The sequence below is a fragment of the Hypomesus transpacificus genome, chromosome 1, assembly GCF_021917145.1.
Source record: "Hypomesus transpacificus isolate Combined female chromosome 1, fHypTra1, whole genome shotgun sequence".
Classification (NCBI taxonomy): domain Eukaryota; kingdom Metazoa; phylum Chordata; class Actinopteri; order Osmeriformes; family Osmeridae; genus Hypomesus; species Hypomesus transpacificus.
The window spans coordinates 1,743,559-1,759,662 of NC_061060.1; the positions used below are offsets into that span (position 1 = coordinate 1,743,559).

General features: G+C 47.8%; 1 protein-coding gene across 1 annotated transcript in view; it reads right to left on the reverse strand.

The window, feature by feature from the left end:
* Positions 1 to 2,793: 2,793 nt before the first annotated feature.
* Positions 2,794 to 16,104, reverse strand: part of fstl5 (follistatin-like 5) — an 81,209-nt gene continuing 67,898 nt past the window's right edge. Inside the window, 5 exon segments of the mRNA XM_047021551.1 lie at positions 2,794 to 5,087; positions 9,203 to 9,327; positions 10,377 to 10,484; positions 12,381 to 12,554; positions 16,018 to 16,104. The exon segment at positions 16,018 to 16,104 is cut by the window's right edge and continues 4 nt beyond it. Coding sequence (XP_046877507.1) covers positions 4,385 to 5,087; positions 9,203 to 9,327; positions 10,377 to 10,484; positions 12,381 to 12,554; positions 16,018 to 16,104 — 1,197 coding nt within the window. The 3' untranslated portion in view covers positions 2,794 to 4,384.

A 16,104-nucleotide genomic window follows, 5' to 3' on the forward strand; every position in this document is an offset into this window, starting at 1 on the left:
TATGGACGGAAAAAGAGTTGTCATTACTAGCCTACTGATAATCATGTTTTGACGCTTTTGTCCAAGATAACATATAAAGGGAGATTTGAACTTGGGATAGCTTAATCGGCAGTCAACTGCTCTACTACTGAGCTACACCCATCCCACAAAGAAAACCAAACAAATCTATACTACAGTAACACAAAATAGTTATCTAACACATTATTACTGGCATGAACATGGGTACTCCCTCAAATCATGCCATCCTTGAAAGCGCTTCCCCTGCGCCGCCATTTTGTGTCCGTCCAGCGGCCTGGTCGCCAGTCGCCTGCAGATAGATGGGATATGGTTAGCAGTGGAGGGATGGGGCTCTATCTGAGCGTCATCGCTCCAGCGCTCCAGCGGGCTGGGCTGACAGGACAGTGGCTGCGTCGCTGTCGGTGATGTGTGTCTGTGTGTCACACAGCCCTGGTGTCATGCCCCACAGGCTGCGCTGCCATGACGACAGGGGGAGCTGAGGGCGACAGGGTGTCGACCGCCTCCATCCTATCACGGTCTCAGGGCCGCTGCTGCTGCTGCTGCCGGACGTCTCTGTCCTGCTGCCTGGGGTGCAGGGGCTGATACGGAGGGCCTGGAGGGTTGGGTCACACAGATATCGACTGTTCTGGCAGTTTTGTCTGTTTACATGTGAATGCGGGCAAACGTATAGCAGGTCTGGTTGAGGGGAAAAGAAAGAGAGAGAGAGGCAGGATGAGAAACAGAGAGAGAGAGAGAGACAGGGATTGAGATAAAGGATAAAGAGAGAGGGAATCTGAAAGACCGGTGACAACACTGGTGTGTGATGACGGGTATTGGAGTCTGGCACAAAGCAAAGCCCACATGGAGTCCTGGCTCCATCAGCCATCCCCTCACCAGACAGAGACCAGAGGCATTAGCGATGCCAGGCACGGGAAACATGATGAAGGTGTTCGCCTGGAAATGGAGAGAGGGGGGAGGCGGATCCGTAACTCTACACCAGGAGAGAGAATGAGGGGGGGGGGGGGGGGGGGGGGGGGGGGGGGTAAGGAGAGAGGGGGAGGCTGAGGAGTGGTGATGGGGAGGGGGGATGGGGGAGGGCAGTCCCACTGCTTGGCCTGTGGATGATAAAAGGCCGACAGTAGATAATGAAGGCTCTGCCAGGATCTGGCTCTGGTCTGGAGTTATGTATTCTCCTGGCATATTTTATTAACGGAGAATCCAGTGGGGGAGACGATTAACGTAATGTATCAGGGCTCTACAAGTTAGAGGCCGATGCAGATTTTGCGTGGCAGTTTAAAACAGAGCGTTGGGGGGTGGGGGGAAGGAGGGGCAGCGTGGGCACGGCGTGGCTGCTCCTGTCTTGGATGGTTGAGGCTCAGGTCTGGTTAATCATCACGCATCATTTCCTCCTCCGGGCCAGCCGCGGACAAGGCTCTCCCTGGCTTCAGACAAGCGCACGCAGAGACATCAGCAACACGACTGAGACAGAGTTTGATGTCCTTCTGGGTGGATGGAAATGTATCTCGCTCGGGGTCTGAATCTCCTGGGAGAGGCTGCCTGCTTGTTTTCTCCTCACAGTTGGGGTGACACCAGACGATATAGACTGAACTAATAATACACACACTTGAGCTGCAGGCAAAAATAAACAGACAATTTACTTGTATTAGCATCTGTCTCCCTCTCTACCATCAGTCTTCACAGCCTGACCTGTCTGTGTGATGCCCTTTCAGAGGGGCGCTATGTTGTCTATCTGTGTTCCTCCCTTTCATTTAAGAACTAAGTTGAAGTATTGTACAAAGGCACATTTACAACTTCAGCCTGGAGGTCAGACCGTGTTTCATCTCCCCCAAACGAGCCGCGGTGTTATGGATGATGTCACGATGACGAAAAGTTTTAGTTTCGCTGGTAAATTAAGTGCAGAGAACTTAAAATTAAGGAGCAACTGTTTCTTTGATGTGACTTCAATGGGATTAACCCTGGTAGGTTCAGTTTCACTAACTTGTGAACTGAACTCTTAAAAGCGTTGATTCCATACGATTGAAATATCAATGTATCTTAATTTAAATGGTAGATATTCTCAAGATGACCTGTCTCATTACTTAAGTTGATGTGTATAGATGTATATCACAGGTGCCAGTAGGGTGAAAAGACTGCTTGTCTCTCTATTGCTGTGGTTATTTCAGTTATAATGATTTGATGTGGTGTTTTTGCTGTACTAATGTAATTTACATTTACATTTAGTCATTTAGCAGACGCTCTTATCCAGAGCGACTTACAGTAAGTACAGGGACATTCCCCCCGAGGCAAGTAGGGTGAAGGGTGCCTTGCCCAAGGACACAAAGTCATTTTGGCGGGGGAATCGATCCGGCAACCTTCCGATTACTAGCCCGACTCCCTCACTGCTCAGCCATCTGACTCCCTTCAACGACGGCAGCGCAGGGAATTTAAGTCATTGTAGTGAAGTGCTGTTTGGCGACAACACGGACTGGGGTGTGAACTGCCCACCTGACAGTGGTGATGCTGCCCATCACCCCAGGGACACCCTTGGTTGGCGATGGGCAGACAACATATCGGCTGGCTTTCTACACTACTGGCAACGGTGACATGTACCCGTTTGATTGTCTCGTGGGAAACTGAATACAGCAACACAAACAAGATCCAGGTTTAGAGAGTATAGGCTTTATTGTTGGATAAAATGACAAGCGTGTTTACTCTACATAAATAACCACACAAAAGGAACATACGGAACATGGCTATGTGGAAGTGACATCACAATGTACTTGGTCAAGGATAAGGGGACGCAGTTGTGGTTTCCTGTAAAGGAGGGTGCCTATTTACTCGAAACAAAAACAGAGCCCTCAGAACGTGTATGAAAGCTACAGTGGTGATGAACTCACTGCCTGCTGCTATGTACAGAACACAAGTAGGAACAAATCTCGGTTTATCTGGACGGTCCTATGGGTTTGAAAACAAGATGAGATAGAGGAAATGTCCTCGATAAAACTAGAGAAGTGTTTATCTGAACTGGGAAATCTTGACATGGCCCTGTGCATACGTGACATGAAAGGTCAGAAACAAGCTTAAGAAAAAAATAAATAACAATTTAACTGTTTTCCTCATTACACACAATATTAGAGTGCTAAGGTGAAAATGCATAGAATGTGTTAATCTAGGAGTCAGTCTGATGTCTATGCCAGGCATGCTTGCCAGATATTTTGGGTACAACTAATGGATCCAACTATGCTCCACCTTCAAAGCATTTGAAAACAACTGTGATTTACAGTTCAGAGACCAAGACCCCTCTACCCAATACGACCTAGGCTCAACTCCCCCCTACACTCTACCACCGCAATAAATCCACACCCCAATATGTGAATCGATCATTACTTCACATTAAAACATCCACTTTCAACAAGTCAAAAATAACTGACAGTTTCTCATGTTTTCTACTGGATTATCTAGCACACTACGCATTTTTGGGCGAGGATTTTGGAATTGGAATGAATTTTGCTAAACACACTGACCTATTGACTTAAAGCTGTGGTGAACTAAAATTATTTATTTTACAATATTAAGCCGGAGCACTTTAACTAACTTGTCGTTGACTTTGATTGTCGGACAGAAATCACATTCAAATCATTCTCTGCTCATTACGCCTCAAAGATCAAAGTTTACAGAGTGCACAATCATAAAAGACGACTCGATCTCTCAATCTTCACTTCAAAAGGGACGGGATCTCAGCAAGGGCTCTTTTTAATTAGCCTGAAACGGCTCGACGTCGGTCTGAGATAAAGAAGAGAAAAAATGGATTCTTTTTGGAGCATCTCTCACCAAGAGGGAGGTTAAAAGAGGAGGTATAAGCTGCAGTCGCAATGGGAATAATTACTCTAATTCCTCTTATGGAGTATGTTTTCCTTCAAGGCACAGGGAGGAGTGGGAATGAGGAGACCAAACAGACAGGCCAGACATCGTTTTACTTTCAGTTACTGGGCCGTCATTCCAGTTCAACTTTGCGTGAGCAAGAGATTTGCATGTGTTACTATATGCTGCATATATGGCAGAATTTGATCAAATGACTAGATTTTGTATTCTCTCGCGGATATTAGGGAACACCTTTGTGTCGACTATGTTTGAACCACCCATTTTGACTTGCAGACAACAACGACAGAGCTTTCCTCTACAAGGTTACACATCCAATGCTATTTCAACGGTCAATTTGGTCAAAAAGTTTAAGAATCTGCTTTTGATCGTTATACACCCAACGCGATTATCATCGGTCAATTTGGTTTAAGAATGTTTTGATCGTCGCACCCCATAAATGACACACCCGCAACCAAATCCAGTGCAACTGTACCTCAGATAACACAACACCGGTCAGCGTAGCCTCCTATGACTCGCCCACCCACGCCACCACGTTGCCCTTGACGACGTCGGTGATCTCGCAGTTGAGCTTGTTGAGGCGTCCGTCCAGAATGAAGAGAGACTCCCTGGAAGGGGTCATGAGGTACTGTCCGAAGAGGCCGCTTCCTTCCACCACCCTGTTCCTGCTGCTCCAGGGCCAGTCGGAGGGCTTGATGGCCTCCTTCAGGCTCTTGATCATCTTCACCTTCCCGGAGCTCAGCTCCACGAACAAGGCGTCCGTCTGGCGCCCGGAGCTGCCGAACACGTTGTACTGGTGCGCCTCGGTGAAGGAGGGCTGGAAGGCCAGGTGGGACAGGTGCAGGTTGGTGTGGATGTCGAAGGGGTCCTGGATCTCCCCGCGCTCCGTGATGGTCTGGATCCTCATCAGGCCGTCCCGGTCGTCCACGGTGACCACGTGGCGACCGTCCGGGGACACGTAAGGGGTTCCGGTGACGTCCCGGTTCTGCCCGATGACGGCGTCGGTCACGCCGTCCACGATGAGCTGCGGCTGAGTGGCGCCGGTGGAGTCGGGACGGCAGTTGACGAAGTAATAACCCCCCAGGGGGCTGTAGGCTAGGGAGTGCGGCACGCAGTTAAACTGCCGCAGGCTGATGTTCCTCACGTACGACGTGGTCTCCAGGTCGATCTTGTGGAGAGCGGGTTCGTTTCTGTGGAGGATGATCCCAAACCTGCGAAGCAACAGAACAGGCAGGTAAACATCCTGTATTTGTACTCGCACGGTACTGTATTGTGACATCACTGCTGGAGGCTAAATATGGCCGGTTTCTTCCTGGTAGTGGATCATGAAAAACCGGGCAAAAACCCAACATCATGACTCCAACTAGTTGCTATGGTATTGTAACCTTTATGGTATTGTAACCTGAATAGGCAGTGAGTCTGTCACCTGTAATATGTACATTCTCCAGAGAAACATCTTAAGATTGGTTCAAAGACACAGTGGAGCACTTTCAGCTACCATTTTGTTTCCTCCTTAGTGATCCCACAGCGAAGGAGTTAAATCAAGCCCCTAACACTTTCTGTCACTGTAATAGATTTCTATAGAACATGAATCATTAAAAAATACTCTATTACACATAAAAAAAATCCAAATGGTCTGATAATGACACATTAAAATTCACTGTTAAGAGTCTGGGCGGAGGAGAGAAGATTCTGAGAAAGGGGCAGACAAGCTTCAATTAAATCTGAATGTCTGATCAATCCTGATATGCACTTCAATCTCCGCGTCATCCATCTTCTTTTATGCAATTTTACCTCCTCAGTCTGGTCGTGTGAACAGAAAATGGCTGTTTGAGAGTGATGGAGCACATTATCAGGCCTGCGAAGAAAAGCATTGATCCAGAGATTGTCTCGTTCAGAGGGGTTTTAACATGGGGCCTGCTCATCAAAGGATGAACGACGGACACAGAGTTAAAATGAGAGACCACATGCTGGGAAGCACCGCAGGGGCTAAATGTATCAAAGGGTCTACTTTTATATAACATATCCCTTTTATTTTAGATATGCATATGTATGTATGTACAACGATGCATATGCATACACTGTGATTTTTTATTTTTTTATTTTACAGTATTTGTATAGTAAAAGAATACAAAATTACAGTTTTACAATTAAATAATACTTACTATTAAAGTCTACAAAAATACTTTCCAAAACAAAAGCCAGCCATCTTTTGATCCCAGCACTGTTTGGAACCAGAGCTCACTAAGTGAGCTTCATTCAGTCTCCAAGAGCGAGAGAGCATATTGAGCATGAACAGTAATGTGTTCACTCTGCAGGCACACATTAAGTGACACACAGGGAGGGGGGGATTTGACCCGTAGACTGCTTGCAGGAGAACGCTCTGCCACTAAGCTACACCCCTTCTGAGAACAACACTCCAGGCTCGGGGAGAGAACTGCAGAATGGGAACGCCGTCCAATTACATACTGTGATACAAAGTGTATTATCAGAATGGATGCCGGTGAGTGAATGCTCTCTTAGAATGTAACAATCAGGGAACTCAATTGCAAATGAAAACAGTCCGCAAGAAACCATCTGTAGGCTGGGGGGGGGGGGACTTTCTAGAACAGTCTGACTCAGAACGCTATCATCTGTGCTTTCACATGATGTTTTGTGTGTGTTGCTGTTACGTAACCCAGATTATAGTGTGGGTACCATGATTTGTGAACTACTGCAATTCCCCCCCTGCTTAATCCCCTCCAAGTCGTGCTCCAGCTAACAGGACTGTTCTGGCCAGCCAGACATTAGGAGGGCTTCTTGTCCTAGCACTAAGAGCTCGACTGACGTGCACATGCCAAATGAAGACTTTGCCAAGTCAGCAGTGTTGGTCCTACACTGTTTCAACACCCAGAATAGATCAAGACAATGTTAAGAAGGTTGACCATTCACTATGAAGGCTACAGTCGCCGGACACGGTTGCCAGACACCAGAGATGTTTTCAAGTCTTTGAGGTCCAAATTAAGTCTTTGTCTGTTTTGTATGTGTTTAAAATTAGGAATCCAGGAACAAAAATAAATATACAGTACCAGTCAAATCTTTTGACGACTATATTTGATATATATATATATATATATATATATATATATATATATATATATATATATATATATATATGGTACACACATACACTACTGTGCAAATGTTTTAGGCACCCAAGATTTCTTACACAAATATAATCTTTTATTATCTATTGAATTTTTCTGCTTCTGTATCATTGCTGCAGTTTAAAAGTACAATGTTGAGAACATTTGTGTGTAGTCTTTTCATTTCCATGTGTCTGAAAGCCTTTTGGGCTTTATTTTTTAAATTGTTATAATTTGTACCTACGACTTCAGCTCCGTACTGTATATATATTCACGTCTTTGAAGTACAGTCCAAGTTAAGTGTCATGTTCCCTTTTGTCTCAACAAACCGACTGCACCTGAAACACCTTCATGACAGATCGGTGAAATGCTGAACAGCAGTGCAGCCGTTTGGTATTCAAAGGGATGGCTTTCACAGAACAAACAAAGCCATGCCTTGACATAACCACAGTTCACCAGTCCCTTACTAGTGTTCCTGACTCGTCTAATAGGACTCTGTTAACATTGATTCAGAATCACAAAAACCTAACGTGTCACATTTTGCCATAACTGAATCGTTTTTTTCTTTTTCTATTTAATACAAATTATATCCTTTTGCTTTTGGAGTAAATACCAGCTATAAAGAGTCCACTTAGTGTAACCTTTACTGTAATAGGCTACAGAGAGAAAAGTGCTTTTGGAATATGAATACATCTTCTTTTTTTCCATCTAGCATTACTTATTTTCAGCATGGCGCCACGAACAAACGCTAGCAGGCGGTGGCGCTGAGACGTCCTACATCCGAAGTCTTCCTCTCACTTACAGAATAACAGATTACTCTCTTTGTTTCCTACCCTCACATTTGAAAAGCGACAACATTCAGATATTCTTTTTTGAAGTGTCTTTGTAGGAAACTTTCTGAGCATGTTGGTGGACCTCCTCACAGCTGGGTTAGTAAACACACTCGCCAGAAGGCGCTCTTCCACAGGGTCGACCCTCCCACCTCTCCCTCGCTCTTCCACAGGGTCGACCCTCCCACCTCTCCCTCGCTCTTCCACAGGGTCCACCCTCCCGCCTCTCCCTCGCTCTTCCACAGGGTCCACCCTCCCGCCTCTCCCTCGCTCTTCCACAGGGTCCACCCTCCCACCTCTCCCTCGCTCTTCCACAGGGTCCACCCTCCCACCTCTCCCTCGCTCTTCCACAGGGTCCACCCTCCCGCCTCTCCCTCGCTCTTACCCCCCTCCCCCGTCTTTTGTTATATTAGCTAAACTAGTTTCTATGAGAGACCTACAGTCACCTCCAACAGTCACCTCCTACAGTCACCTCCTGAATTATTGGCACCTCTGGCAAAGGAGAGTAAAAAGTCACCTTTTTGTATTTCAGCTTAAAGTCACATTGGAATAAATGAGAACTATCCAGCATCCAATTTAACTTGAGTAAAAAAATCTGTCATAAAGAAATTATTATTCCCAATAATGACTTTTCACTCATTTTTGCTAGGGGTGCCGATAACTTTGGAGTTGACTGTATTCGTACAAAACACCCCGTGGTGGAAACCATAAGCCGGCCCCTCGGTGTGCGTGAGGAGCCGTCCCCCTCTGACCGGCCGAGCGATGGGAGGAGCCTGCGCACGCCAGGAGCCGTCCCCCTCTGACCGGCCGAGCGATGGGAGGAGTCTCCGCACGCCAGGAGCCGTCCCACTCTGACCGGCCGAGCGATGGGAGGAGTCTCCGCACGCCAGGAGCCGTCCCCCTCTGACCGGCCGAGCAATGGGAGGAGTCTCCGCACGCCAGGAGCCGTCCACCTCCGACCGGCCGAGCGATGGGAGGAGTCTCCGCACGCCAGGAGCCGTCCACCTCCGACCGGCCGAGCGATGGGAGGAGCCTCCGCACGCCAGCGGCTCCCGACTCGACAGCGAGCACGCGCCAGGAGGGCACGGGGCCACATCGATCCGCTCTGCGTACGACGAGCTGGCTTCCGCAGACGGCCTGCCCTGCGCTGGTGGGGGCTGGGTAGCCAGAGGCGCGAGGCGGGCGGGGGGCGAGGCGGGCGAGGGGGGAGGGGCGGGGGGCGATGAGCGCGAGGGGCGAGCCTGAGTTAAACGCCCATCTTTAGACTCTCTCACACAGGCCCTTCATGTTCACCCTCCAGACGAGCACCAGAACACTCCTCGCCCAAACACACATACACACAGACAGACACAGACACACACACTGACATACCTGATGTGATTAATGATGAGGCTGGTGGCAGGGATGAAGAAATCATCCACCCTATCAAAGCGTCTGCCGAGCGGCTGGGTGTGGATGGTGTGGTGGGGCATACTCCCGCTGGCCTGATTGACCACCTAGCACACACACCAAGAGAGGAGGGGGGGGTATTTAACATGGAGATACATGAATTATTCATCATGTTTGCCTGTACCGGCCCTGACTCTAAATCGCAGTGGGAGGAGAGATGTGTTTGTGTGTTGGTGTATGTGTAGGCTCAGCTGTGTGGGTGTGCTAGCTTGTTGCTGCATGTGTTTGTGTGTTGGTGTATGTGTAGGCTCAGCTGTGTGGGTGTGCTAGCTTGTTGCTGCATGTGTTTGCGTGTCTGTGTGGTGTGTGCCTACTCGCTTGTTGGTGTGTTTGTGTGTGTAGTGTCAGTCGTGTGTGTGTGTGTGTGTGTGTGTGTGTGTGTGTGCATGCTGGGTAGCCGTAATTATGCCACAGCCCACTGAAGAGGCTGGCACCCCAGAAGCCAGCAGCTCTGGCTAATTTCCTCGCATCAAACCACTTAGTGATGCCACATATTGTAACAGAACAGTTGTTCTATTTCTTACCTTAGAACAGGTGACAAAACAACAAAAGTTTCACAGTAGAGTTTGGAGCATTCACTCAAAGAATAATGATAGTTCTACATGGTTCATTAATGAATGTTAACGCTAACAAGTTAACAGCCATTTTGAATCTTTGTGTTTTTATTCATTTCTAAGTTGTTTAGTGATGTGTTTATGTATGTGTATATGTACAGTTCATACAGTGTGATGTGTGTAATCACCTGTGGACAGCAAAGTTGTTCTACTATATTTGATTGGCCCATGACATTGTTACATGTAAACTGCTTCTACAGCTGGCCATTGAAGAGCAAACTATACCTTTTATCTGTATTGTATATTTTTATTGTATATTTTTTACATTGTACACTAGTAGCTAGAATTATTTAGATACTGTTGTATATTTTCTAAATGTTATATTTCCTACATTTTCTATTTTAAATTATGTGTTATATGTTTACCAAGAGCATCTTCCTGCCATAGTAAATTCCTTGTTTGTGCAAACTTACTTGGCAAATACTGCCAATTCTGATGCTGTGCCAAATATGAAACATGTCACCGAGAGGTTTTGGTGTTACCTGCAGAGTAGGAAAGTTCTTGTCTGCGTTCCCCCAGCTCAGCACCCACACCTGGTCGTGGGATTTATCGTAGTGCAGCTTCACAGGGAAGGGATCTGTGTTCACAGTCTGAAAACGCACACCAAGACACGGCATCATCAACACTGAACCCACATCACTGCACACCAAGACACAGCATCATCAACACTGAACCCACATCACTGCACACCAAGACACGGCATCATCAACACTGAACCCACATCACTGCACACCAAGACACGGCATCATCAACACTGAACCCACATCACTGCACACCAAGACACGGCATCATCAACACTGAACCCACATCACTGCACACCAAGACACGGCATCATCAACACTGAACCCACATCACTGCACACCAAGACACGGCATCATCAACACTGAACCCACATCACTGCACACCAAGACACAGCATCATCAACACTGAACCCACATCACTGCACACCAAGACACGGCATCATCAACACTGAACCCACATCACTGCACACCAAGACACAGCATCATCAACACTGAACCCACATCACTGCACTTAACACCTTGAGACAAGTTTTAAACTGAAACTTTGGATTCTGTAGCACATTTCAGCGCTGAAACCCCTTCTCCTTCGTGCTAATGCATTGGATTTGACGGGAAAAATGTTTTTTCTTTGAAGAAGACAAAAGCCGCATTCAGGTTTTGATGTATAAGCTGTTGCTGGAGTGGTGACAGTAACAATTGCTTTACCACACCAGAGTAATTGCTTTCAATCCATACCCTTTCCTTGACATCTGGCTGCAATATTACATCTAGTCAGAAGAAGGGATGTCATGAGAGACAGGGGGATTGTTTTCTTGAATTATGTCCACTCGAGAGCAGATTGACAATATCGAGAACTTGCGGACAGAAACCAAAGAACACACACTTTGTTTTACAAAACAAAGCAATCATCTTCAATTTGGGTAATTAACACATTCTCAGAAACAAGCCGAATAAACAAAGCAGTTGCTTATTCTATTTTTCGGTCTTCTGTGAAATCCTAATGGCATTGTTTCCAAGGTGACCTCAAAGCAAACTGCTGTGGAAAAAGTAGACATCTCCAGAGAGAATTATTCATAAGGGGGAAGACAATTTGTACCCTCCAAGATCTGCAGCCTAGTCGTAACTCAGAACCGGTGTGAAAGTTAGTAGTTTGTAACCGGGCCGTCTTTACTTTATGATGGTGGATAAGCGAAAGCAAACACAACTGAGCCGCCCAAATCACTACCTGTTCTTTCAAGACCTGAGTGAGGATCAGGTGGCTAATTACAGAGCGCTAATCAAAGCTAATGAAGCTAAACCTCCAGGTGACCATATAATGAGCATGTGACAGTCGCCAGAACTGTCGCCTGGAGCCCTGGGGAATATTCCGAGATGGAATGAGCCTCGCCCGCCACCCTCTCTCTCTGTGTCCTTCCCCTCCTCCCTAAACTCCCAGGAGTCCTCACTCTCTGGGACAAACACACATGTTGCCCCGGCACACACGCCTTCTGTGCTGTGCAGTGCTCCATATCAAACACACTCCTTCCTGCAGGACAGCAGTGAGGTCACATTTCAGCGTGATGCCAAACCGTGATTCCCATCAGTGCAGATAAACCTCCGTATTTCTGTTGGACACGGACGGAAACACACCTTGATGTGCTCCGAAATAAACAAGTTGATAAAGTGAAAAATAATTACTTTCGTTGCAGAAGGTGCACAATAATTACCTCAGAAACATATTTAGAAAAAATGTCTTCTGCTTGGTATTGGTAGGTTGTCAAGTCAAGTCAATCTCCAAGCCTTTTCTCTCAAATTAACTGTGTTAGAACATGAGCTTGAGGAGAGAAAAGCTAAAATACAACCGAGGAGCTCGTTTTCAAGAAGGTTTGCCAAGTTGTTATTGTTGTTATTGCCTTTTTTATAACACTTCACAGAGGAGCTGTCAACGAAAGGTGATCTTGATTATCCAATTCCAGATGAAATTACCTGGACAGCCTTCTGTGACTGGATGTCAACGATGAGGACCCGGCCCAAGGTTGGCTGTGTGACGTAAATAAACTTGTCCTTGACGTTGACCGCTGATGACCACACACAGCTCTGTCTGTGTGTGGTCTGTGTATTCTGCTCTGTCTCTCCTGCTGACTGGGGGCACACCTCCTCCTGAGAAAACACACACACACACACAGACAAGCACACACACACACACAGAGACAAGCACACACAGACAGACAAGCACACACACACAGAGACAAGCACACACACACAGAGACAAGCACACACACACAGACAGACAAGCACACACACACAGACAGACAAGCACACACAGACAGACAAGCACACACAGACAGACAAGCACACACAGACAGACAAGCACACACACACAGACAAGCACACACACACACACAAGCACACACATAGACATGGTTAAACACAACACATTGTGCACTGTACAATATTCCACACATAAAGCGGAACCTCCATCTCCATTGTCTCTACGGCCTGTTTTCAACCTTCATTCTTATCGACCATCTTGATGTCAGCCTTTCTTGTCACATCTGCTTCCTGTTATGTCCTGCTAAGTCATGCCGCTGTAAGACATCCCCCTCAGCACCAGCACAGCACCAGCACCAGCACAGCACCAGCACAGCACCAGCACAGCACCAGCACCAGCACAGCACCAGCACAGCACCAGCACAGCAGCAGCACCAGCACAGCACCAGCACAGCACCAGCACAGCAGCAGCACAGCAGCAGCACAGCACCAGCACAGCACCAGCACAGCACCAGCACCAGCACAGCACCAGCAGCAGCACAGCACCAGCACAGCACCAGCACAGCAGCAGCACCAGCACCAGCACAGCACCAGCACCAGCACAGCACCAGCACAGCACCAGCACAGCACCAGCACAGCAGCAGCACCAGCACCAGCACAGCACCAGCACAGCACCAGCACAGCAGCAGCACAGCACCAGCACAGCACCAGCACAGCAGCAGCACCAGCACCAGCACAGCAGCAGCACAGCAGCAGCACCAGCACCAGCACAGCACCAGCACCAGCACCAGCACAGCACCAGCACAGCACCAGCACCAGCACAGCACCAGCACAGCACCAGCACAGCAGCAGCACAGCACCAGCACAGCAGCAGCACAGCACCAGCACAGCAGCAGCACCAGCACCAGCACAGCACCAGCACCAGCACCAGCACAGCACCAGCACAGCACCAGCACCAGCACCAGCACAGCACCAGCACAGCAGCAGCACAGCACCAGCACAGCAGCAGCACCAGCACCAGCACAGCACCAGCACAGCACCCGTAGAGGAAAGTCCTCATTACCAACCACAGCCGGCCAGCTACTGCTCGCCCAGACATGTGGAGCGTGTTCCTCTATCCACACAGATAACATGTCTCTGAGCTGTGGTGCTCATGGTGGGAGGTGGAGGTGAGGGAGCTGGGAGTGAGGTGGGGCTCTCCAGATGCATTGTGGGTCATGCGTCAGCATGGTGAGCTGGTGGTCACGGTGGCTGTCACGGTGGGGCTTCCCTGCTGGGCCTCATGTTGAGCCCCGGGCTCTGGGCCACGCTCTCCAGCTAAAGAGGTGAGAAGCGCACCTGCCCACACCCGGCAGAGAGTGTCAATGATGCTGGAGATAATCCCTCTGTGCACGGGCGCTTGGGTGTGTTCTTGTGTGTGTTCTTGTGTGTGTTCTTGTGTGTGTTCTTGTGTGTGTTCTTGTGTGTGTTCTTGTGTGTGTTATTGTGTGTGTTCTTGTGTGTGTTCTTGGGTGTGTTATTGTGTGTGTTCTTGGGTGTGTTATTGTGTGTGTTCTTGTGTGTGTTATTGTGTGTGTTATTGTGTGTCACTGTGAATGTGTGCGTGTGGCAAGTCTTCTCAGCTGAAAAGCCGGCTTTCAGGGAACAGCAAGAAGGATGTTTAGTTTATATTTGGCTTTCTGTTACCCTTATCTTTACTGAATCTCCACACATACTGGGCTTCCATGACTCACCTCTTTGATATCCTACTGATAAATCATACTGATCTCACTGCAAGGCTTGACTTGAGCCATGCAGCAGCATCGACCCATACTATGTGTAGAAAGAAAATGGACCAAATACAGTGCCTAACAATGTGGTGTCGCTTGTTTTAGTTTCATGACAAACAACACTAGAACTATACCGGAGATATGTCAAAAGGTTTACAAGATATTTACCTCTGCATCAAAGAACATTCTACCTGGAGGCTGTTTGCTTCAGCACAGCAGTGCTGCAGTTCCACAATATGCATTACATTTCGCGCTTGCAATTTTATTCATTTAGCAGACGTTTTTTTCTTCCAAATCCCTTTTATTCAAAGTGCATGAGATCCATCTCAGGTCATTCTCAAGACACAACTGTGTCCCTTGTTAATATGAAGAGATCTGGAGACACAGAGCAGCCTTCGATGTTTTGTCTACAGCTAAATTGTAAATGAACCATTGTACAGCTCCAACGCTGCTCCCTTCAGAGTGATCTGAAGGCTGTCTTTCCTCTTGTCCCTCCCTCCCTCCCTCTATCCCTCTCTCCCTCCCCTCTCTCTCTCTCTCTCTCCCTCTCTCCCTCTCTCTCTCTCTCTCTCTCTCTCTCTCTCTCTCTCTCTCCCCCTCTCTCTCTCTCTCTCTCTCTCTCTCGCTCTCTCTCGCTCTCTCTCTCTCTCTCTCGCTCGCTCCAGACACAAGAGCAGTTTCATCTAGTGTTCATAACCTCCTTGGTATAACACCAAGGCATAATGAATTGTGGGGTTATTACCATAAACCATCAATCAAAAGTTCTCTGAATAGAGTATGTGTGTGTGTGTGTGTGTGTGTGTATGTGTCTGTCTTCATGTGTAATTGTCTGTGTTGAGCGACTGTGTGCGGGACTGTACTTGAGTGAGTGAGTGAGTGTGTATGTGGGAGTGTATGCGTGGTGTGTGTGTGTGTGCACGCATGGGGGAGTGACGTGGGGGTCTCCTTGTTCAGAATGAGCTAAGCTCTGCGATAATGCACTCACACTCCCCATTCCCCCCAGACGGCATGGAGACGGCAGCCACAGAGTTCAGCCTGATTGATATCCTAATCCCAGCAAGTCTCTCTGAGGACACTCTGGATGGTTGTGCATTCACACCATCACTCGCGGCGCAACAGCTGTCCAATCAACAGACACCGTTTGATGAAAGGTGTAAAAGGGGAAAGTGACCATTTGAGAACGTGTGTAAATCGAACGTCTATCAGTGCCCTGCTTTGAATAACATGTCTGGTTCTAAGGACGGTTAAATGGTAGTTTGATAGTGATCTTGACTAGAAAAAAACGTCTTCAGGGAGTAGCGAGCCCTCCGACAGCGAATGATTCTCTGTTCATCAAATATAAAGGCAGCGGTTAGCTCTGCCAGACTGAGGGCTGTGTGTTGGCCCATGTAATAGCTCGTAATCTCTGGCGGAAAATACCCCAGATTGCACCATGGAAACGCTTGTGATATGAAAACCATGCGACTGGTTTGTGGATTCAGAAGTCAAAACAATCGGTCCGAATCACAGACTCCAGTCTGCCTTACTGTCCACTGTGGTGTCTACTGTATGATAAGACAGGTGTCGCCAGGTGTTCAGCTCACCTGAAGGCCCAGGAGTTTCTCACTGGGCTTGATGTGTCTCTGGATCTCACAGGCGACCGGCTGGATGACTTTGATGCCATCCTCGTA